The sequence below is a fragment of the Oncorhynchus masou genome, chromosome 12, assembly GCF_036934945.1.
Source record: "Oncorhynchus masou masou isolate Uvic2021 chromosome 12, UVic_Omas_1.1, whole genome shotgun sequence".
In the NCBI taxonomy this organism is placed as follows: Eukaryota; Metazoa; Chordata; class Actinopteri; order Salmoniformes; family Salmonidae; genus Oncorhynchus; species Oncorhynchus masou.
In genome coordinates, this window is record NC_088223.1 from 18068048 (window position 1) to 18093047 (window position 25000).

The 25000-nt window shown below is 44.2% G+C and overlaps 1 protein-coding gene across 2 annotated transcripts in view; it reads right to left on the reverse strand.

The window, feature by feature from the left end:
* The window catches only part of cap2 (cyclase associated actin cytoskeleton regulatory protein 2), a 41469-nt gene that overhangs the window by 864 nt on the left and 15605 nt on the right, over positions 1 to 25000 (reverse strand). For both annotated transcript variants that reach the window (XM_064979781.1, XM_064979783.1), the window contains exons 4-13: positions 20432 to 20509; positions 10677 to 10820; positions 9975 to 10060; positions 9690 to 9795; positions 6773 to 6953; positions 6119 to 6294; positions 2663 to 2786; positions 2355 to 2437; positions 1967 to 2107; positions 1 to 1825 (exon numbers count right to left, since the gene is read on the reverse strand). The exon at positions 1 to 1825 is cut by the window's left edge and continues 864 nt beyond it. In XM_064979781.1, the coding sequence (XP_064835853.1) occupies positions 1742 to 1825; positions 1967 to 2107; positions 2355 to 2437; positions 2663 to 2786; positions 6119 to 6294; positions 6773 to 6953; positions 9690 to 9795; positions 9975 to 10060; positions 10677 to 10820; positions 20432 to 20509 (1203 nt within the window). In that variant the 3' untranslated portion in view covers positions 1 to 1741. The remainder of the gene's footprint in view (positions 1826 to 1966; positions 2108 to 2354; positions 2438 to 2662; positions 2787 to 6118; positions 6295 to 6772; positions 6954 to 9689; positions 9796 to 9974; positions 10061 to 10676; positions 10821 to 20431; positions 20510 to 25000) is intronic.

Below are 25000 nucleotides of genomic sequence, written 5' to 3' on the forward strand. Positions count from 1 at the left end.
GGCATGCTGACTGCAGGAATGTCCACCAGAGCTGTTGCCATAGAATTTAATGTTAATTTCTCTACCATAAGTCGCCTCCAACGTTGTTTTAGAGAATTTGGCAGTACGTCCAACCGGCCCCGCAACCGCACGCCACATGAATGGTGTTGTGTGGGCGAACGATTTGCTGATGTCAATGTTGTGAACAGAGTGCCCCATGGTGGCGGTGGGGTTATGATACAGACAGGCATAAGCTACGGACAATGAACACTATTGCATTTTATCGATGGCAATTTGAATGCACAGAAATACCGTGACGAGATCCTGAGGCCCATTATCGTGCCATTCATCCACCGCCATCACCTTATGTTTCAGCATGATAATACACGGCCCCATATCGCCAGGATCCGTACACAATTCCTGGAAGCTGAAAATGTCCCAGTTCTTCCATTGCCTGCATACTCACCAGACATGACACCCATTGAGCATGTGTGGGATGCTCTGGATCGACCTCTACGGCAGCGTGTTCCAGATCCCACCAAAATCCAGCAATTTCACAAGTCATAATCAACAGTCTGTTCAACTCTACGCAAAGGACATGTGTCGCGCTGCATGAGGTGGTCACACCAGATACTGACTGGTTTTCTGATCCACACCCCTACCTTTAAAAAAATAAGGTATCTGTGACCAACTGATGCATATCTGTATTCCCAGTCAGTTAGTTAGGGCCTAATGAATTTATTTCAATTGACTGATTTCCTTATATGAACTGAAATAGTTGCATGTTGCATTTATGTTTTTGTTCAGTGTAGTATAAAAAATAAATTTACAAATCTATCATGCAATATAAACATGATACAACCGTTGACTCAACAGCTAGATGTGAATAGTTGAGTATAGTATTACAGCAAACCAAAACAGTGTATGCTAGGACATCCTGTGGAACATACTCCAACTGGCTGTTCAATTCCATCTGTGGGACATTCTCTTCATCCTACTTCTCATACAATTCAAAAGTCAACGCTTGACCTCATTTTTCAATACTTTCTGCCCCAATCCAATAAAATCACAACAGTGCACAAAACAACATGACAATGACAAGGATGACTGAAATTTCAGGGTTCTCTCCAATCAAAATGCACCTCCAAAATGCATCTTAATACAGTTTGTCTTATCAGGGTTGCATTTTCTGCTTTTAATTTGAAAATATGTAATTATATTGTACCCATATGTACTCATCATTTTATTGCTATGGCACACACATGTGTGTTAAGAAATACCTTATTTTGCACCAGCAGATTTAACAGATAAACATAATGGCAACACTTCCTCTTTATTCCAAATTTGAATGCAAATTTTTAACTAGTTTGCAAGTTTAACTAGTTCTACACATGACGAAACCTGACAAATACTGCCTGCGTGTTTAAATAGTAGACCTACCATAATTCTGTGGCTAGTACAGTAGTTTTGTGGAGGAGAGTGCTGTGCAACCAATAAGCTGAACAAACAGTTCCATAACAATCTACCATTTCAAAGTGCAGAGAAAAAAACAAAAACAAGTCATCTTAATGGATACAACCAGGCTTACAATCAACCTACAGTACTACTAGCTAGTGAGTTACAGTGTCTGGTTTGTCCTTTTATTACTTGTAATAGCCAGCCTATATGGGTTTGTGAAATCTTTGACGTAGAGGGAAAAGGGAGGAGAGGAAGGGGAATAAGTGGGGGTGTGAGAGAGATGAGGACGATGAAGTATCAGCGATCAGCCAGCGATCTCTGTGGGTTCTGTCACCAGTTTGGATCCGTCCCAAACCGTCTTGAACTGCTCAGGAACTGGGAACTCCCTCTGTTAAACACACAAGGTTTAAAACAAAACCACACTTAGCCACACTCTCACTCAGTCTCATACTTATACTCATCTCTCTCTCTCTCACACACACACACAGTCTGAAATGCAAACACTCAACACACTTTCATACACACTCACATAGTCATCATCCTGCGGTACCAGGATGTTCATCTCAGAGCTCTTGGCGCTGATGATCTCACAGTCCAGAGCGTCCTTACTCAGGTAGACTTGGCAGCCCTCTGTCTTGTTGATAGACATGGTGGGAACTCTACCCATCACCTGGACAAAAGTAGGGCCTCAGCACAGATTCATCTATCTTCTAACTAGTCTCGAGACTGGAATTTATCCTGACCACGTAACCTCACCAGAATAAATGATGGCCCAACATAACATATAAAAATAAAAGTGTCAGTACCTTACATCTACTATAGCTTCACAGCAGATACATTGGAGTTGAACTTCAGATGCAGAGAGGAAAGAGATGCCATATGTTATTTTCTAGAACATGTATGAAATTTGAGCTGACCTGCAACTTAATGTCTTTAGAGTTGATGACTTCCACAATGCCAACAACGTTGTCAAACACCAGACCAAGCTTCTTACAGTTATCTGTCAGAGGTGAACATCACAGAAAAACATGAAATCAGTGAGGGTTTAGAGAGAGAGAGAGAGAGAGAGAGAGAGAGAGATACCGGATTGATGCTGTCAAAGACAACAAAGAAATTGTCCACTGTACAGTATATGGCCATGCCTTTGCAAATGGCATTGCCGTATACATAATCAAACCTTAATAACAGAACTATAACAAATAAAACAATGGATGGTTGAACTCACCCACAATGATGGAGTTGATCTTTCCCTTTATCTGTAGAGTAGAGTTGCTGCAGCCGAAGACATAGGCCACCTGTCTCAGCTCTGGCTCCTCGATAACCAGGTCATGAGCCTGGTCAAAGTACTCCTGTGGGGTGAAACAACAAACAAGACCTGTGACCATCTGACCCATCTCATGTTTGACCCTTCACTTTTGGATGACCTCATTGGGTTTAGCACCAGACATCACAATCGCCTATGAAAGAATACAGTCACACAAACAGCAGTCTTGGTCTTTGAAACTGTGAGGCACCTAAACTTTCCTGAATCACTAGGAAAAAAATGATTAAGGGCCTCCATGTCCTCCATTTATACTGAACAAAAATATAAACAAAACATGTAAAGTGTTGGTCCCATGTTTCATGAGCTGAAATAAAAGTTCCCAGAAATGTTTCATGTGCACATAAAGCTTATTTCTCAAGAATTATGGGCACAAATTTGTTTACATCCTTGTTAGTGAGCATTTCTACTTTGCCAAGATAATCCATCCACCTGAGAGGTGTGGCATATCAAGAAGCTGATTAAACAGCATGATCATTACACAGTTGCAACTTGTGCTGGGGACAATAAAAGGCCACTCTAACATGTGCAAATTTGGCACTCAACACAATGCCACAGAGGTCAAGTTTTGAAGGAGTGTGCATTGGCATGCTGACTGCAGGAATGTCCACCAGAGCTGTTGCCAGATAATTTAATGTTCATTTCTCTACTATAAGTCGCCTCCAATGTAATTTTAGAGAATTAGGCAGTACGTCCAGCCGCCCTCACAACCGCAGACCACGTGTAACCATGCCAGCCCAGGACCTCCACATCCGGCTTTTTCACCTACGGGATCGTGTGAGACCAGCCACCCAGACAGCTGAGAAAATAGTGGGTTTGCACAACCAAAGAATTTCTGCACAAACAGTCAGAAACCGACTTCGGGAAGCTCATTTGAGTGCTCATCGTCCTCTCCAGGATCTTGGCCTGACTGCAGTTCGGCGTCATAACCGACTTCAGTGGGCAAATGCGGGCAGGCATAAGCTACAGACAACGAACACAATTACATTTTATTGATGGCAATTTGAAAGCATAGAGATATCGTAACGAGATCCTGAGGCCCATTGTCTTGCCATTCATCATGCCTGCATACTCACCAGACATGTCACCCACAGCATATTTGGGATGCTCAGGATTGGCCTATACGACAGTGTGTTCCAGTTCCCGCCAAAATCCAGCAACTTCACACAGCCATTGAAGGAGTGGGACAATGTTCCACAGACCACAAACAACAGCCTGATCAACTATGCAAAGGAGTCGCATCCCTACCTTTTTTTAAAGGTATATGTGACCAACAGATGTATATCTGTATTCCCAGTCATGTGAAATCCATAGATTAGGGACTAATGAATTTATTTCAATTGACGGATTTCCTTATATGAACTCAGTCAAATCTTTGAAATTGTTGCATGTTAAAATTTTTGTTCAGTGTAGACAGGGTTGGGGTGTAATATAATCCATTACATGTAAGGGATTACAAAAAAAACGGTAACTGTGATCCGTTACATTACCAGCAAAAAATATTGTAATCAGATTTCAGATACTTTTAAAAAACTAGATGATTTCTTCTGGGATTACTTTTAAATTCAAAAAGGATGTTTGCGGAAAAAAAAATCTTTGACACTTCTCTGTTTTCTCAAAGGCATTCAAATCAGCAATGAAAAAAGGAGCAAGTTTAACTTTGTTCCACCTGAGCGAGTCTGACCACAAGTCAGAGACCACTATGATGACACACCAAATGTGTTTGATGAATTGTGGGAAAAGAGCAGGAATAGGCATTCGTTGGCTATGGTCCAAGCTATGGTCTTCCAATTGTGTGACTGCTGTCGGCAACCAAAGATTATCCAATTTGAATAAATGCTTGGAGATAAGGATGACAGCAGTGGTACATAACCTACGGGCGATACTCATATCACTTATTATTGATATCTACATAGTGCATTGATTTGAACAACACTGCTGCTCTCTTATTTATCTATTTGTGGTTGTTGTGGATGGCTGTTCACAAATCTGTGTATTTGAACCCAATAATGGTTGAATTCAAGAAGTTTAAGCTGCCGATCAATCATTGTTTTTGAAACCATTGGACAGCCAGTGAAAAATGTGCTCTTGCAACAGCTGCATAATGCAGATCCCAGCCTATGGAATAAAAGTGGGGCTTTTATTGCTCAATGTAATTCATGCTGATAAAAAATAAATAATTCATAGGCCTAATGGACACATGCTCAAACTTGCACACTTTTGATAGACTTAAAGGGGCAATCTGTAGTTGCTACATCCAATTTTGGACTTATATATCCATTGAGTCTTGAAGAATGTAACTTATAAATGCCTCATGAGTTTAATTCAACTTTCACACTCCATGAGAACCCAAAATATTACCTTGTTTTACTCAAATGTTTATAAACGTTGTAAATGTAACAACCTGTATAGCCTCATAACATGGTTAAAACAATCATGTATATATCATGGATGGTCAGTCTTTGCATCCATAGCTCTGTCTATTCATCTGAGAGTGGTTACATTTCTCCAGGCCCATCCCTCATCTTTTTACCAAAACAGAGGCAGGTTGCCATTTTGTTATTGTTTAATCTGTGGATTTGCCCATTAAACAGCTGCATATTATCAAGATATCAAAATGTCACCAACAAAAAGGTAAACAATAGGCCTATCGCAAATGCAGCATATAGCATTAATTTTCACATGTAAATAGCACTTTTCAGTAGTTCTCAAAGCAGGCCATTACATGAGCGCAGCATTTATTTTTCAACTCGAATCAAATGAGCCCAATCTGTCTTCCATGACAACAAAATCATAAACAACAGAGTAGAGCTGGCTAATAAGTCCTTTGTTTTGGGGTCATGCTCAAGTAAAACAATTTGGATAATCTATACTTCCATAATTCCAAATCCTGTTCTTGAATATTAAGGGGTATAACATTTATTGGAATGACTGGAATTCTGATAGACTTTGTTTTTAATGTAAAGATATAATTTAATCGTATTATTATATGTAGCAGAAAGTATATGGGTTAGAAGAAGCGTACATAACCAACCCATATAGTAAAATGTAACATTCATTTATGGCCAGCTATGTAAACCTTAACACTGATTTATCCTGCAATAGATGTCATTCTGTTGGTAACATACCTTTTTGTGTTCTTCTAACGTCTCTTAAGGGGAAAGTCATCTAAACGTAACTGAATGTAATCAGATTACGTTACAGAGTTTAGGTAATACAAAAGTTACATTACGGATTACAATTTTGGACAGGTAACTAACGGATTACATTTACAAAGTAACCTACCCAACCCTGTGGGTTGGGTAGATAATAGGACAAATTAGAAGCCTGGCATGCAAAGCAAAATAATAGGTAACGTACCACCCTCCATTTCTTCCCCTCCAGCTCCAGCAGGGGGGGTCGTTTCTGGGGAGGCGCTCTGATGGAGGAGCCTCCGGGGTTTCGGCTCTTTGGTGGGGAGGCATGATGCTCTCCTCCCTGGGTGCGAAGGGAGGGGTTCTTATGGGTCATCTGGTCCTTTGAGATGTGCTTTAATGCTAGTGGACAGAGAGAGGGTACTTACTTGTATTCACTTGTTTAGAAGTTATTGTTTTAGTACAAAAATCTATAATAAAATGTATGATCTCAAAATCAAACAAATTTTACCCTAACTGTTGATTAATAAACACCATAGAAATATAATGACTATTTCTATGTCCTCAAAACACAGCAACTCTCTTCAATTCTCCCTCTCTTTCTCCTTCTGTTTCTCCTCCTCTTCCTCGTCTTCTCTCCTGTCTTGGCTACCTTTAGTGATGTCAGCTCCCTGGTTCAGCTGGGCGAACAGGGCTGAGTGCTGGGCAGTGGTGCTCTCAGGACTCTGTAACTGTTGATTCAACCCACATCCTCCCTCTTCAACTCTCCCTCCCTTTCTTCTTCTGTTTCTCCTCCTCCTTCTTTTCCCTCCCTCCCTCTCTCCCCCTTCTGCAGTTGGATCAGAGCTCTTCAACCCCTGGGTGACGGTGGCTTGGCTACCTTTAGTGATGGCTTCTCCTTGATTCAGCTGGGCGAAGAGAGCTGAATGCTGGGCCGTGGTGCTGTCGGCCTGGGGCGGTTCGCCTGTGAAGACTGGTGGGGGTCCAGGGGGTGGAGGTGGTGGAGGGGGGCAGGGACAACCAGGGGCAGGGGTGAACAGAGAGGGAGGCGCAATGGGACCCTGTGGGAGAGAGAGAGAGGCATGTTACTGTGAATCAAGACAAGATGATGGTGAGAAGGGTTCTGGAAATACAGTTGTACTTCTTCCCCTGGCCAGCAGGTGGAGTATAAGACAAATATTTATATTCAACTGGTTTCTTATAGCAGAGGTGCCAAAGCCAAGAGCTGGGTTAAAACAAAAGCATTCACACCTTGTCCCTGTGGCTCTCCAGGACCATAGTTGTCCAATCCTGGCCAATAGGAATCATATCTAAAGTGGAGCTGTGTCAGGGGGCTGTTCTTAATATGCATATGATGATCAAGTGCAGATCTAAATTCTCTGACTGAGGCTGGGATTCAATCCGACAATGCAGATTTTAAATACAATGTTCGCAGATATTGCATTCACGGTAAACGCTGCATATTCTGGGTCAATCAGAGATTTCCTTTAAATGTCAGGTGTGCTATAACACGGTTCTAAGGCGGGTTGGATTGAATCCTGGCCTAAGTCCTGCTGCTCTACTATAGATGCCTTTTTTCTCACTGAAAGCCTTACTTACCAAGCTAATGAACAGATTCATTTAAAGCCACCTGCCTGCCAACTCCAGTAAAGACAAGCAGACAGTCTCTCTGTCACTTTCTGAGTCGGTCTGTCCGGGTCTGACTGCAGACTGCACAGCTGCTGCGGATAGTTACACATGGTCCACCTTCAATGCTCAAACAAGCCACAACAGCTGTACATATGCCCAAGAATTAGAGCTGAGTGCAATGAAATTAAGTCAGAGCTGTGTGCGTGTATATGTGTGTGAGAGTGTGTGCATGTGTGCCTGCCCTTCTGAACAGCAGCCGCCAGATTAGAGTTAGGAGAAAAGCCCAGTAGTTTAGGTTACGCCGTGGGGTGTGTTGAAGCAGGTGTGTAGGGCCTGAGACACAGGGCTTTTGTTGGGTCTTTCTTTTTTGAAGAAAACCTCCATTAAAGTCCAGGCTGAGGACCACCTGTCCTCTCCCCCCACACACACACACACAACCCTGACACCTAATGGCAGGAGGAACAGCTGACATACAGCCACTGCATGCTCTCGGGTTTCACTCCATACACACACACACACACGTGCACAGGCACACACACAGTCCATCAAATTGTGTGGCCGCCTGTGTCCCTCAAAGGACCACACAGAGGATTCTGGCATATCACTGAAAAAAGACAGTGGCCTTGACCTGAGTTCAAAACTCTTTACATTTTAGAGACTAAATGTGAAGTTTAAGGAGTTTTACTTTTAGTTTTATTATCACGTAAAAAGCCAAACAAATAAACGCTTCACTTCCACTGGAAGCAGGGATATGATTTCTGGCTGGAAACCTGCCCTACAGTTGGACTTTCTTTTCAGAGAGGAGGGGAAGAGAAATGATGTAGGATCTTAATTTGATCACCCTGTTGTTGCAGGAAATATCAGACTTGATTTGCCCTAACAAAAAATGTATCAACTAGTGGAGCCTGGTGAGAGGAGCTATAGGAGGACGGGCTCATTGTAATGCCTGGAATGGAATAAAAGGAATGGAGTGAAACATGTGGTTTCCATATGATTTGATATCGTTAAATTAATTCCATTCCAACCATTACAATGAGCCGTCCTCCTATAGCTCCTCCCACCAACCTTCACAAGTATCAACGTCTACAAAAATGTCCATTAATTAATGATCAACTAATTCATTATAATCCACACAATAATTTCCAGTTGCTGCAGGATTATTTTCCTGCTGTGAGAAACTGGTCAAATTAAGATCCTTCATCTGTAGAAGAGCATGAATTCCCAGCAAACTTTTATAAACAGAAGTGTGTGTGATGGGACAGGGCGGGGGGTTTGACTCTACAATTGCTCAATTGAGAACCATAAAGCAGCCACCAGAATACCAGAGACCAAGTCGTTCATACAGGCTGGTCCTTACGCCACCAACTGCCTGCCTGCATTACTACACATAGAAATATACACTGCGTGGTAATTAACATGAGAACTACTGTACATCCTAAATGGCACCATATTATATAGTGCACTACTTTTCATCAGTGCCCTATGGGCTGCATGTAGGAAATAGGGTGCCATTTGGGATGCAAGCCCTGAACCGCTTCAGCAATATGGCAACGGAAAACCACAGTCAGGCTCTGCTACGCATGAAAACAATTGGACATGCCATAATAATCAGACTATTATGTCTCGAGGCAAACTGTAATTCATTGAGTCTTGTTCCTGTCTGTTTAGAACTGTATGGCAAGCAGGGCTATAGTTCATCCATAGGGCCAGGAGCGTTTTCTGACCATGTGACCTGATCACAAAAAATCCTGGTCCTATTTATCCAATGTCAGATAAAAGTTCTGGGAGGTTAGGCAGTGGGACCTGAGTTTTTCCTGCTCAGGTTACACAGTTGGGAAAAACTCATGGCCTTGTTCCTATTCCTCCAACATACGTCGAAGTGCTGAGTGCTCAGGGCAGGGTTGAGGTTGGATCAGGAGCTATTTGCTGCTGTAACACATACAATAGATAATGGAATGTAGAGGGAATGCCTCACTGGACGTTAGCTAGAGGATTGTAGTCCTGAAGCACTGTAAATTACAGTCTGTAATAAAAAGACATGTAACTGTTCATGATATGTCTTTACATGACTGATGTTTTTCTATTGTCTCACGTCCAACTCAATACTATGAAAATATAATTACACTGCTGTTTCACTGTTTTGTAACAATGTTATGAAAGCTACTTACAGTCTTGCTCCAGACCAGGCCTGTTGTGTGATGCTGTTTAATGAAGGCCTGGAGCTCAGTCCAGATGGACAGGTAGGACCTCACCCACTCCACATGACGCTTGTCTCTACAGAGAGAGGGACAAGAGGAGAGGGGGATGACAATTAGTGAGATGTAAACAGTGACGGACGAAGACAGAGAGAGAAACAGACGGACAGACAGATCAGGAAGAAAGATAGAGCAACAATAATCTGCAAAGTTGCTTATCAGCAACAGTTGATGTAATCCACCAGCAGCCATACTCACGAGTCTTTATAGTCTTTCAGAACTCTGTTAGTGTAGAAAATGGCAGCATCATTCATCTCCTTCACATAGGGAACTGGCTTCTGGCTCTGGAAGAGAGATGGAGACACCAGAGGAAAAAAATGGTAAAACAAAGCTGACCCCATATAAATTCAGACAGCTCTGCTCTGCATTCAATGACATATGGACAGAGAAATGGAGAGAATATTATTATGTCACTCACCACCTATTGGACAGAAATGCATTAAACCACAGTGACTGTACAGTAGACAAGCCATATATACACACACACAAAGGATAGGCCACATGCATCTTTGGCTAGTGTCGAGCAAAGACCCAAGAGAATGTGGTGACGTGAGCGTTCAAACAGGTTTGACACAAATCGTGTGAAACAGTGGCTCCCTGGCAAAACGTAGACTTGTTCTGACAGAGTCCAGACCACAATTTCAGTCTCAAAGCAGCTTGAGTGGAAGGGATTTGATGAATGTAATGGTATGGATATTATACCAACATTCAAAAAACTGTTTTTTTACTGGTAGTTTAGAAACACAAAGGAGAGGAAAAAGGAGACACACAGTGAAGAAGATGCATGGTCCAAGACGGTCAGAAATAGAGGCCTGTGTCGCTGCCCTATGTGCCACCAAAGTGAGTGAGTGAATGGGTGATGAGGAGGTTAGATAAGTGAACAGTTAGTTTTCTCCTCACCACAGCAACCCAGCCCAGCGCTGGGATGCTCTCGCTGACAGCTGATAGGTGGTTGAATTGGCTACTGCCACGGTTACGCTCCCGGAAGTTCTGAATCTCCTGGATCTTCTCTGAGATAGGCTTTAGCAGGTCAGCCAGCTCCATCTGGGAGAGAGATACAGGGGGGGGGGGAGATGGAGGAAAGAAACGCTTGTCAACAAAAACTGAACAATATCACAGGTGGTGTCTTTTATATATACAGTGCCTTGCAAAAGTATTCGGCCCCCTTGAACTTTGCGACCTTTTGCCACATTTCAGGCTTCAAACATAAAGATATAAAACTGTATTTTTTTGTGAAGAATCAACAACAAGTGGGACACAATCATGAAGTGGAACGACATTTATTGGATATTTCAAACTCTTTTAACAAATCAAAAACTGAAAAATTGGGCGTGCAAAATTATTCAGCCCCTTTACTTTCAGTGCAGCAAACTCTCTCCAGAAGTTCAGTGTGGATCTCTGAATGATCCAATGTTGACCTAAATGACTAATGATGATAAATACAATCCACCTGTGTGTAATCAAGTCTCCGTATAAATGCACCTGCACTGTGATAGTCTCAGAGGTCCGTTAAAAGCGCAGAGAGCATCATGAAGAACAAGGAACACACCAGGCAGGTCCGAGATACTGTTGTGAAGAAGTTTAAAGCCGGATTAGGATACAAAAAGATTTCCCAAGCTTTAAAACATCCCAAGGAGCACTGTGCAAGCGATAATATTGAAATGGAAGGAGTATCAGACCACTGCAAATCTACCAAGACCTGGCCGTCCCTCTAAACTTTCAGCTCATACAAGGAGAAGACTGATCAGAGATGCAGCCAAGAGGCCCATGATCACTCTGGATGAACTGCAGAGATCTACAGCTGAGGTGGGAGACTCTGTCCATAGGACAACAATCAGTCGTATATTGCACAAATCTGGCCTTTATGGAAGAGTTGCAAGAAGAAATCCATTTCTTAAAGATATCCAGAAAAAGTGTTGTTTAAAGTTTGCCACAAGCCACCTGGAAGAAGGTGCTCTGGTCAGATGAAACCAAAATTTAACTTTTTGGCAACAATGCAAAACGTTATGTTTGGCGTAAAAGCAACACAGCTCATCACTCTGAACACACCATCCCCACTGTCAAACATGGTGGTGGCAGCATCATGGTTTGGGCCTGCTTTTCTTCAGCAGGGACAGGGAAGATGGTTAAAATTGATGGGAAGATGGATGGAGCCAAATACAGGACCATTCTGGAAGAAAACCTGATGGAGTCTGCAAAAGACCTGAAACTGGGACGGAGATTTTTCTTCCAACAAGACAATGATCCAAAACATAAAGCAAAATCTACAATGGAATGGTTCAAAAATAAACATATCCAGGTGTTAGAATGGCCAAGTCAAAGTCCAGACCTGAATCCAATCGAGAATCTGTGGAAAGAACTGAAAACTGCTGTTCACAAATGCTCTCCATCCAACCTCACTGAGCTTGAGCTGTTTTGCAAGTTGGAATGGGAAAAAATTTCAATTGTCTCTCGATGGGCAAAACTGATAGAGACATACCCCAAGCGACTTACAGCTGTAATCGCAGCAAAAGGTGGCGCTACAAAGTATTAACTTAAGGGGGCTGAATAATTTTGCACGCCCAATTTTTCAGTTTTTGATTTGTTAAAAAAGTTTGAAATATCCATTAAATGTCGTTCCACTTCATGATTGTGTTCCACTTGTTGTTGATTCTTCACAAAAAAATACAGTTTTATATCTTTATGTTTGAAGCCTGAAATGTGGCAAAAGGTCGCAAAGTTCAAGGGGGCCGAATACTTTCGCAAGGCACTGTACGTAACTGACAATATAGAAATAGCATTCATCAGTGACTGTTAAAACTCAACACCCATAAATTCCTCTGTAATAGTGCTCTTGGCAGCTCACATTCAATAGTCTGAGAGCACCACTCTCAATGGTCCAGTTACTCCAGTTCTGCTACCTTGGTTATAACGGATTGCCTTGCCCACAAGCAACCTGCCATGCAAGCCAGCTGGATGTAAATGACAGTTTAGGGCTACTGGGACTTTATTAGAAGGACCTTATGTTCAATAGGAACTTCCAGATCCCTTCTTGCTTCCATCCTTCTTTCCCGCTTTCCTCCCTCCCCTCCCAGCATTCCTCTGTTCATTAGGAGATCCCTCTGGCCTTGTAAGGCACTGGGGAAGGAATGCATTGTTTCCCTAGTAATACTGCTGTACAGTTCTCTTATTTTGACCTGTATCTAAACTGATGTTGCTATGACAATTTAACAAAATATCCCCTGCCTTGTCGATATGCTGTGGGAAAGATAAACAAGTATAATCATTTCTGTTTCTTTATTTAGCTTTATTTTTGAGAAATGTTGTGATTATTCTTGTGTTGCTAAGGCAACCAATTGAATTGCATTATGGGTTAGATACATTTGCTCTTACAAAAATGTGTTTTGATTGAACATGCTTTAAGGTTCTGATATGTTGTCACAATAAACACATAATAAAGTACATAATCCAGTGTGTATGAGGTCATCCAATCAGTGGGTTAACTACTAAAAGACAGCCCCTCCTAAGGAACGTTTACAGACGTGGAGAGGATGAAATAATCCTCCTTTCCACTGCATCCTTTAATCAGACTGTTCAATGGGATCTGGAGAGATGAAAGTAAAAAGTCAGTCGACTTTCATATGAAAGGACTGTCTATCTCGTGTGTCAGAGGGAGAGGCAAAGAGAGAGAACCCTTTTTTGAACAAATTCTTGCCCAAATCAAACGCACATGATTTTCATAACCCGAAATAGACAGTCCTTTCATCGGTAGGACCAACGTCGACTGACTTTTTAGTTTCACTATCTACAGATCCCATGGAAAAGAACTTGCTAAAGGATTCTAAAAAGAAAACCACTTCTACATGAAATGTGATGATAAGGCTCAGGACGTTTTCCAATACATCTGTGATGATGATAAGCCCAGGCGGTCAACAGAGCCGGGTCAAATCATGTGGTCAGGAAAAGCTCCCGGCCCTCGTGATGATTCATCTGTCAGTTCTACATATCTCTGAGGCTGGAGATCTCTCTCCCTTGTCTGGCCCAACGCTTCTACCCGCCAGGCTACCTAAAGTGTACGATCAAGCTATTTGATCTGTATCATATCAGCGTACAAAATCTGATACCATGGTTTGGCATCCCATATGCTGACATTCACAGACATGCCAGGCTCTGAGCTATAATGCAAACATGATATCAACGTTCCCAGTGAAAGTAACAAAGAAAAAAACTATGTTGGGATTTTACAGGGTAAAGCCTCGCAGCAGAGCAGAGGGCTGGCGAGGCAAGACAGCTGTACTGTGGGATAAACACCCATATGAAAAAATATTATAGTATACTATGATGTAAATACTGTACTATTACTATATTTACATACTATAGTATTCACTGTAGTGTTTTTGTGGACATGATTTTAGTATACAGTAGTAAAGTTGACTATAGTATAAATACTGTAATATTACTGTTTTATATACTATAGTAGTTACTGTGGTATTTTTTTGTTGTATTATCTTTGACATAGAAGTGGGGCTTCCTCCTTGAAGAAACCTACTGGGCAAATACTAAGACCAAATTGTCCATAACCTGTAGGTAGGTAGGACTGGAGTCTGAACACAATATATGGTCTATACTTGGCATGTTGGTTTCTCACTCATGGGTGGCACAAATAGAGAGGGGAATGTGTAACCTTTATTTAACCTTTATTTAACTAGACAAGTCAGTTAAGAACAAATTCTTATTTACAATGACGGCCTACCCCGGGCCAAACCCGGATGACGCTGGGCCAATTGTGCGCTGCCCTATAGGACTCCCAATCATGGCCGGATGTGATACATCCTGGAATCGAACCAGGGACTGTAGTGACGCCTCTTGCACTTGCCCCTGCGCCATTCAGGAGCAATGGGTAGGGTATATGCAAATTAAATACTGTAGTATTACTATAGTAAAAACTGTAGTATATACTATACTAATTACTGTAGTGTTTTTGCAGACATTATTGTAGTATTTACTAGTGTTTTTTGCAGATAATACTGTACTATTTAATATATGTAGTATTCTACAGTATACTACAAAATGTTATAGTAAGGACAACACATGATCAAGGGATAGTACAGTGTGCAGTATAGTATTCTACAGTATACTACAAAATGTTATAGTAAGGACAACACATGATCAAGGGATAGTACAGTGTGCAGTATAGAATTCTACAGTATACTACAACATTCTGCAGTAAGTACTACACATGATCGAGGGATACTAGAGTGTAGTATAGTTTTATATAGTATCCTGCTGTTTACTACAGAATACTATAGTAAGTCCTATACTATTCTATCGTAAACTGTAGTTTTTTTTATGTGGGCACACACACACACGCACATGCACACGCACACGCACACACACACACACACACAGACAGAGTGATGGGCCGTGACGGGGTCAGGTGAACCCAGTTTCAAACACACACACACACACACACACACAAACACACACACACACCCATACACGGAGCGGCTCAAATATAGAACATGCCCATAAAAAGCCACGGAGCACAACCCCGGGCCAGCGCCATGGAGAGAAAAAACAGAGGTTTTACCAGCAGCTCTGGGGTCCCTATGGGAGAGCTGTACAGGGTCACAATCTCTTTTCCACCAGAGGCAATGATTGAGGTTTATATAAAACTATGTACATGTGAAACAGTATCTGTGTGGTTTTGTAGTAGATTTCTCTGGGGGTATATTGATTGACAACAATATATTTTTTGGGGGGGCTAAATCAATGCTTCTCCAATTTGAGGATTGTCAGTTCTGCCAATGCCATTGTGGATCGTCACCCAAATTCTCAGAGAACAGCGACAAGAGTCTCTCTACAGCAGGGATTCCCAACCTCGGTCCTGGGGACAGCTGATTCAAATAATCATCAAGCTTTGTAGTTCTAGGGCAAAAAAAATAAACGTGCACCCCTTGGGGTCCCCAGGACCAAGTTTGAGAAACACTGCACTACAGGCTCTCTACAGGCTACAGGCTCCTTTAATGGGCTACAGGCTCCCTTAACGGGCTCTCTACAGGCTACATGATCTCTACAGGCTTGCTACAGGCTACAGGCTCCCTACAGTCTCTCTACAGGCTACAGGCTCTCTACAGGCTCGCTACAGTCTCCATACAGGCTACAGGCCCTCTACAGTCTCTCTTAACAGGCTACAGGCTCTTCACAGTCTCCATACAGGCTACAGGCTCTCTACAGTCTCCATACAGGCTACAGGCCCTCTACAGTCTCTCTTAACAGGCTACAGGCTCTTCACAGTCTCCATACAGGCTACAGGCTCTCTACAGTCTCCATACAGGCTACATGCGCTCTACAGGCTCTCTTAACAGACTACAGGCTCTCTACAGGCTACAGGCTCTCTACAGGCTCTCTACGGGCTACAGGCTCTCTACAGGCTACAGGCTCTCTACAGGCTACAGGCTCTCTACAGGCTCTCTACGGGCTACAGGCTCTCTACAGGCTACAGGCTCTCTACAGGCTCTCTTAACAGATTACAGGCTCTCTACAGGCTACAGGGTCTCTACAGGCTACAGGGTCTCTACAGTCTCTCTTAACAGACTACAGGCTCTCTACAGGCTCTCTTAACAGATTACAGGCTCTCTACAGGCTACATGATCTCTACAGGCTCGCTACAGGCTACAGGCTCCCTACAGTCTCTCTACAGGCTCGCTACAGTCTCCATACAGGCTACAGGCCCTATAGAGTCTCTCTTAACAGGCTACAGGCTCTCTACAGGCCCTCTACAGTCTCCATACAGGCTACAGGCTCTTTACAGTCTCCATACAGGCTACAGGCTCTCTACAGTCTCCACACAGGCTACATGCTCTCTACTGGCTCTCTACAGTCTCGCTTAACAGGCTACATGCTCTCTACAGGCTCTCTTAACAGACTACAGGCTCTCTACAGGCTACAGACTCTCTACGGGTTCTCTACAGGATCTCTACAGGATCTCTACAGGCTCTCTACAGGCTCTTTACAGGCTATAGGCTCTTTACAGTCTCCATACAGGCTCTCTTAACAGACTACAGGCTCTACAGGCTACAGGATTTCTACAGGATCTCTACAGGATCTCTACAGGCTCTCTACAGGCTCTCTACAGGCTCTTTACAGGCTCTCTTAACAGACTACAGGCTCTACAGGCTACAGGATTTCTACAGGATCTCTACAGGATCTCTACAGGCTCTCTACAGGCTCTCTACAGGCTCTCTACAGGCTCTCTACAGGCTATAGGCACTTTACAGTCTCCATACAGGCTCTCTACAGGCTCTCTACAGGCTCTCTACAGGCTATAGGCTCTTTACAGTCTCCATACAGGCTCTCTACAGGCTCTCTACAGGCTATAGGCACTTTACAGTCTCCATACAGGCTCTCTACAGGCTCTCTACCGGCTCTCTACAGGCTATAGGCTCTTTACAGTCTCCATACAGGCTCTCTAAAGGCTCTCTATAGGCTACAGGCTCTCTACAGGCTGCTGACTCTCTATAGGCTACAGGCTCTCTACAGGCTGCTGACTCTCTATAGGCTACAGGCTCTCTACAGGCTGCTGAAGCTCTACAGGCTACAGGCTCTCTACAGGCTGCTGACTCTCTATAGGCTACAGGCTGCTGACTCTCTATAGGCTGCTGACTCTCTATAGGCTACAGGCTATCTTAATAGGCTACAGGCTCTCTACAGGCTCTCTACAGGCTCTCTACAGGCTCTCTACAGGCTCTCTACAGGCTCTCTACAGGCTCTCTACAGGCTCTCTACATAGGCTACAGGCTCTCCACAGGCTACAGGCTCTAAAGGCTATCTTAACAGGCTACAGCCTCTCCATAGGCTACAGGCTCTACAGTCTCTCTACAGGCTACAGGCTCTCTACAAGCTCTCTACAGTCTCCATACAGGCTACAAGCCCAGTACTGGCTCTCTACAGTCTCTCTACAGGCTCTCTACAGTCTCTCTAGTCTCTCTAGTCTCTCTACAGGCTCTCTACATAGGCTACAGGCTCTCCACAGGCTACAGTCTCTAAAGGCTATCTTAACAGGCTACAGGCTCTCCACAGGCTACAGTCTCTAAAGGCTATCTTAACAGGCTACAGGCTCTCCACAGGCTACAGTCTCTAAAGGCTATCTTAACAGGCTACAGTCTCTACAGTCTCTCTACAGGCTACAGGCTCTCTACAGGTTCTCTACAGGCTCCACACTCTCTACAGGCTCCAGACTCTCTACAGGCTCCAGACTCTCTACAGGCTCCAGACTCTCTACAGGCTCCACACTCTCTACAGGCTCCACACTCTCTACAGGCTCCACACTCTCTACAGGCTCCACACTCTCTACAGGCTCCAGACTCTCTACAGGCTCCAGACTCTCTACAGGCTCCACACTCTCTACAGGCTCCACACTCTCTACAGGCTCCACACTCTCTACAGGCTCCACACTCTCTACAGGCTCCACACTCTCTACAGGCTCCACACTCTCTACAGGCTCCACACTCTCTACAGGCTCCACACTCTCTACAGGCTCCACACTCTCTACAGGCTCCAGACTCTCTACAGGCTCCAGACTCTCTACAGGCTCCAGACTCTCTACAGGCTCCAGACTCTCTACAGGCTCCAGACTCTCTACAGGCTCCAGACTCTCTACAGGCTCCACACTCTCTACAGGCTCCACACTCTCTACAGGCTCCACACTCTCTACAGGCTCCACACTCTCTACAGGCTCCACACTCTCTACAGGCTCCAGACTCTCTACAGGCTCCAGACTCTCTACAGGCTCCAGACTCTCTACAGGCTCCAGACTCTCTACAGGCTCCAGACTCTCTACAGGCTCCAGACTCTCTACAGGCTCCAGACTCTCTACAGGCTCCAGACTCTCTACAGGCTCCAGACTCTCTACAGGCTCCACACTCTCTACAGGCTCCACACTCTCTACAGGCTCCACACTCTCTACAGGCTCCAGACTCTCTACAGGCTCCAGACTCTCTACTGGCTCTCTGCTGGCTCTCTGCTGGCTCTTACCTGTCTGAAGTAAAGATACAGGAAGTTCTCCTCACTAGTTCACGTCCACATTGATTTCCTGTTTTTTGTAATGCTATTTACACACTACAAGGTCGAAATAACACTCTGAAATTGTAAAAATGATGCTAATGCACATTTAGTGTAAGAGGTGGTGGGATGGAGTTTTTAGCCCACAGCATGACATCACAATCTGATTATTCTGACCAATCCTCTTTTATTTGCATATGTATCCTCCTACTATGAAGGGGTAAGCGATGTAGGCTCTAGTCAGTATAGACGAGCCTTTCCGCCAATCAGGGCTGTGTATGTATATATATAAACATTTGTATCAACACGCCCATACGATCAGACTGAGCATTTCAATGGCAAAGGCAGCTTAGGGAAATAAATGATTGAAAAAATATTTACCTTTTTTAAATGAAATAAACACAGTGATTTATTAGACATACAGTGATGATTGAAACATTTAGAAGACTGCATGGGGTCTTTAAGCAAACAGTCAATGCAGCCACCACCCACCACCGTCCTCACCCTCTCCTCTCTTATTCCCTTCCTCTCTGTCCCCTCCCTCCGCTTAAACCCTTCCTCCTTGTTTGTGTATCAGACAATTGGTGGATACTTTCTCACTGCCTCTTGACCAATGACCTGCGAGATATGAGTTAATAACTTCCTGTTCAGCTTGGGGCTCTGCCCCCCACCCCCCTCCTCCTGGTTCAATACAAACAAACAGCCAATGCGATGATATCACGTTAACCTCCCCTTCCTCTCCGTACTCCCTCCCTTTCCCCCCTCAATTCCCCATATGTGAATGTGTTGTATTAGTGTTCTTTTTTAAAGGGGGTTAATCCCTATGTGAACAGAGCTCCGGGGCACCGCATGGCTACCCACTGGCCCAGCAGCACTGGGAAACACAGAGAGGCCTGGAAAAGGCTGCTGCTGGAACACTGGAATGGGTGGTACTGAAATGAGCGATACTGAACTGGGTGGTACTGAAATGAGCGATACTGAACTGGGTGGTACTGAAATGAGCGATACTGAACTGGGTGGTACTGAAATGAGCAATACTGAACTGGGTGGTACTGAAATGAGCGATACTGAACTGGGTGGTACTGAAATGAGCAATACTGAACTGGGCAACACTGAAATGAGCAATACTGAACTGGCCAACACTGAAATGAGCCATACTGAACTGGCCGACACTGAAATGAGCAATACTGAACTGGGTGGTACTGAAATGAGCGATACTGAACTGGCCAACACTGAAATGAGCAATACTGAACTGGCCAACACTGAAATGAGCGATACTGAACTGGCCGACACTGAAATGAGCAATACTGAACTGGCCAACACTGAAATGAGCCATACTGAACTGGCCGACACTGAAATGAGCAATACTGAACTGGCCGGTACTGAAATGAGCAATACTGATCTGGCCGACACTGAAATGAGCAACACTGGGACACTGTAATGGGCGACACTGGCTACATTACAGTGGATAACAGTAGATAAGTGCACATTGGATAACTGTGTTGAAGTGCAGTGCAGTTGGCCAACAGTCCTGATCCATACACATTTGTTTACTTGCTTTGGGTATCTGCATTCAGGACAGTTCTCCAAGCCATTACACATATCATCCTTACCGGAGCAGGCACCTGGTGTGTGGTGGCCATTTTGAGGAAGCTTCTCTGAAGCTGCAGAGCGTTGTTCACCATCTCCGCCTGTCAATCACAGAGGTTAAAATGTCAAATCTGAGATTATTATAAGCCACACTCTGCACTGCATCATGCTGGTAACAATGCATTAGTCAGGTCCCACAAGGCATGTCCCATGTTTGGGAAAACCTCCAGAGGAACTCCGGTTTTGCCATAAAAGGAGCTTTCCTAACTTAAAAAAACACCTCTAACCCACACACCCCCTCCTCCTCATTTCACTGTGATTGGAGAAGGAGATTAAGTGAATGTTGTTTTACGAAAGAAAAGACCCATGAAGGAATATCCTCCCCCCATCCCCCGTCCCATTTCACCACATATTAAGGCTATTTCACTGCCGTTCTGCTTTTCCACATATTAAAGTCCTCACTTATTTAATTCCCATTTGAAATCATGTCTCCCCTGAGAAAGGGATTTCTGCAATTGGACTTGCTGCCAATGCCTGGTATGAATCAAGGTTAAAATGTTGGCTTTATTTTGGGAGTCTGAAGAGAAATCATCAAAGTGGTTGCCAACATGATTACTAGCCACAAACTACACCTCATCTCCCTTTGGAAAACGGCCTGACATCTTCATGGAAAAGGTCCTTGTGTCGCGTTTTAAATATTGGAATGTAGGGTTAAAGTTCAAACACACTCCCGCCATTGGCTTTGTAGGGGACAGGAAACAAACTATAATTTAAAGCACTCCTACTCCTCCCATCTATCTAGAGTGGTTTTCTGTAGAGAGCCAGAGTGGTTTTCCCTGGCCAAGCCCTGGACCCCACACAGTCAGAGGTTCCCAGAGCCAACTTCTTTGAGAGATAAAACAAGGAGAATCTACCATGTCTCTGTCCCAAATGGAACCCAATTCCTTACAGACTGCCATATTGGATGCATATCTCCATATAATACTAGTCCCATTGACAGAAAGCAGGCAGGGGAGTGAAGTGGTCACTAAGTGCTCCTCTCAACATCCCTCCAGCCCTACAGTCACTGGTAGAGAAAATCTCACTGTGTTAAAGATTCATCTTAAATGTGGTTGCGATTTGGCTTGGTGACAACAGTTGCATATACAGTATCATTAAATCAAGTTACACACCAAGTTTATCTCAATGGAAGTAGTAGAGCAGCCTGGGAAAACAGAGTAGTCCAGCAGGACAGAGTAGTATAGCAGGACAGAGTAGTATAGCAGGACAGAGTAGTATAGCAGGACAGAGTAGTCCGGCAGGACAGAGTAGTACGGCAGGACAGAGCAGTACAGCAGGACAGAGTAGAATAGCAGGACAGAGTAGAATAGCAGGACAGAGTAGTACGGCAGGACAGAGCAGTACGGCAGGACAGAGCAGTACAGCAGGACAGAGTAGTACAGCAGGACAGAGTAGTACAGCAGGACAGAGTAGTACAGCAGGACAGAGCAGAATAGCAGGACAGAGTAGTCTAGCAGGACAGAGTAGTCTAGCAGGACAGAGTAGTCCAGCAGGACAGAGTAGTACAGCAGGACAGAGTAGTACAGCAGGACAGAGTAGTATAGCAGGACAGAGTAGTCCAGCAGGACAGAGTAGTACGGCAGGACAGAGTAGTACGGCAGGACAGAGTAGTACGGCAGGACAGAGTAGTACAGCAGGACAGAGTAGTACAGCAGGACAGAGTAGTACAGCAGGACAGAGTAGTACAGCAGGACAGAGTAGTACAGCAGGACAGAGTAGTATAGCAGGACAGAGCAGTATAGCAGGACAGAGTAGTACAGCAGGACAGAGTAGTACGGCAGGACAGAGCAGTACAGCAGGACAGAGCAGTACAGCAGGACAGAGCAGTATAGCAGGACAGAGCAGTATAGCAGGACAGAGTAGTCCGGCAGGACAGAGTAGTCCGGCAGGACAGAGTAGTCCGGCAGGACAGAGCAGTACGGCAGGACAAAGTAGTATAGCAAGACAAAGTAGTATAGCAAGACAGAGCAGTATAGCAGGACAGAGTAATCCAGCAGGACAGAGTAGTATAGCAGGACAGAGTAGTATAGCAGGACAGAGTAGTACAGCAGGACAGAGTAGTCCAGCAGGACAGAGTAGTCCAGCAGGACAGAGTAGTATAGCAGGACAGAGTAATATAGCAGGACAGAGTAGTACAGCAGGACAGAGTAGTACAGCAGGACAGAGTAGTATAGCAGGACAGGGTAGTCCAGCAGGACAGAGTAGTCCAGCAGGACAGAGTAGTACAGCAGGACAGAGTAGTATAGCAGGACAGAGTAATATAGCAGGACAGAGTAGTACAGCAGGACAGAGTAGTACAACAGGACAGAGTAGTACAGCAGGACAGAGTAGTACAACAGGACAGAGTAGTACAACAGGACAGAGTAGTACAACAGGACAGAGTAGTACAACAGGACAGAGTAGTATAACAGGACAGAGTAGTATAACAGGACAGAGTAGTACAGCAGGACAGAGTAGTCCAGCAGGACAGAGTAGTCCAGCAGGACAGAGTAGTATAGCAGGACAGAGTAATATAGCAGGACAGAGTAGTACAGCAGGACAGAGTAGTACAGCAGGACAGAGTAGTATAGCAGGACAGGGTAGTCCAGCAGGACAGAGTAGTCCAGCAGGACAGAGTAGTACAGCAGGACAGAGTAGTATAGCAGGACAGAGTAATATAGCAGGACAGAGTAGTATAACAGGACAGAGTAGTATAACAGGACAGAGTAGTACAGCAGGACAGAGTAGTATAACAGGACAGAGTAGTACAGCAGGACAGAGTAGTACAACAGGACAGAGTAGTATAGCAGGACAGAGTAGTATAACAGGACAGAGTAGTATAACAGGACAGAGTAGTATAGCAGGACAGAGTAGTATAACAGGACAGAGTAGTATAACAGGACAGAGTAATACAGCAGGACAGAGTAGTATAACAGGACAGAGTAGTATAGCAGGACAGAGTAGTACAGCAGGACAGAGTAGTACAGCAGGACAGAGTAGTACAACAGGACAGAGTAGTATAAGAGGACAGAGTAGTATAGCAGGACAGAGTAGTACAACAGGACAGAGTAGTACAACAGGACAGAGTAGTACAGCAGGACAGAGTAGTATAGCAGGACAGAGTAGTATAAGAGGACAGAGTAGTATAGCAGGACAGAGTAGTACAGCAGGACAGAGTAGTACAGCAGGACAGAGTAGTACAACAGGACAGAGTAGTATAAGAGGACAGAGTAGTATAGCAGGACAGAGTAGTACAACAGGACAGAGTAGTACAACAGGACAGAGTAGTATAAGAGGACAGAGTAGTATAGCAGGACAGAGTAGTACAACAGGACAGAGTAGTACAACAGGACAGAGTAGTCCGGCAGGACAGAGTAGTCCGGCAGGACAGAGTAGTCCGGCAGGACAGAGCAGTACGGCAGGACAAAGTAGTATAGCAAGACAAAGTAGTATAGCAAGACAGGGCAGTATAGCAGGACAGAGTAATCCAGCAGGACAGAGTAGTATAGCAGGACAGGGTAGTATAACAGGACAGAGTAGTATAACAGGACAGAGTAGTATAGCAGGACAGAGTAGTACAGCAGGACAGAGTAGTACAACAGGACAGAGTAGTACAGCAGGACAGAGTAGTACAACAGGACAGAGTAGTACAGCAGGACAGAGTAGTATAGCAGGACAGAGTAATATAGCAGGACAGAGTAATATAGCAGGACAGAGTAGTACAACAGGACAGAGTAGTACAGCAGGACAGAGTAGTACAACAGGACAGAGTAGTACAGCAGGACAGAGTAGTCCAGCAGGACAGAGTAGTCCAGCAGGACAGAGTAGTATAGCAGGACAGAGTAATATAGCAGGACAGAGTAGTACAGCAGGACAGAGTAATATAGCAGGACAGAGTAGTACAGCAGGACAGAGTAGTCCAGCAGGACAGAGTAGTCCAGCAGGACAGAGTAGTATAGCAGGACAGAGTAATATAGCAGGACAGAGTAGTACAGCAGGACAGAGTAGTACAGCAGGACAGAGTAGTATAACAGGACAGAGTAGTATAACAGGACAGAGTAGTACAGCAGGACAGAGTAGTACAGCAGGACAGAGTAATATAGCAGGACAGAGTAGTACAGCAGGACAGAGTAGTACAGCAGGACAGAGTAGTATAACAGGACAGAGTAGTATAACAGGACAGAGTAGTATAGCAGGACAGAGTAGTACAGCAGGACAGAGTAGTATAACAGGACAGAGTAGTACAGCAGGACAGAGTAGTATAACAGGACAGAGTAGTATAGCAGGACAGAGTAGTACAACAGGACAGAGTAGTACAACAGGACAGAGTAGTACAACAGGACAGAGTAGTACAGCAGGACAGAGTAGTACAGCAGGACAGAGTAGTACAACAGGACAGAGTAGTATAAGAGGACAGAGTAGTATAGCAGGACAGAGTAGTACAACAGGACAGAGTAGTACAACAGGACAGAGTAGTACAGCAGGACAGAGTAGTATAGCAGGACAGAGTAGTATAAGAGGACAGAGTAGTATAGCAGGACAGAGTAGTACAG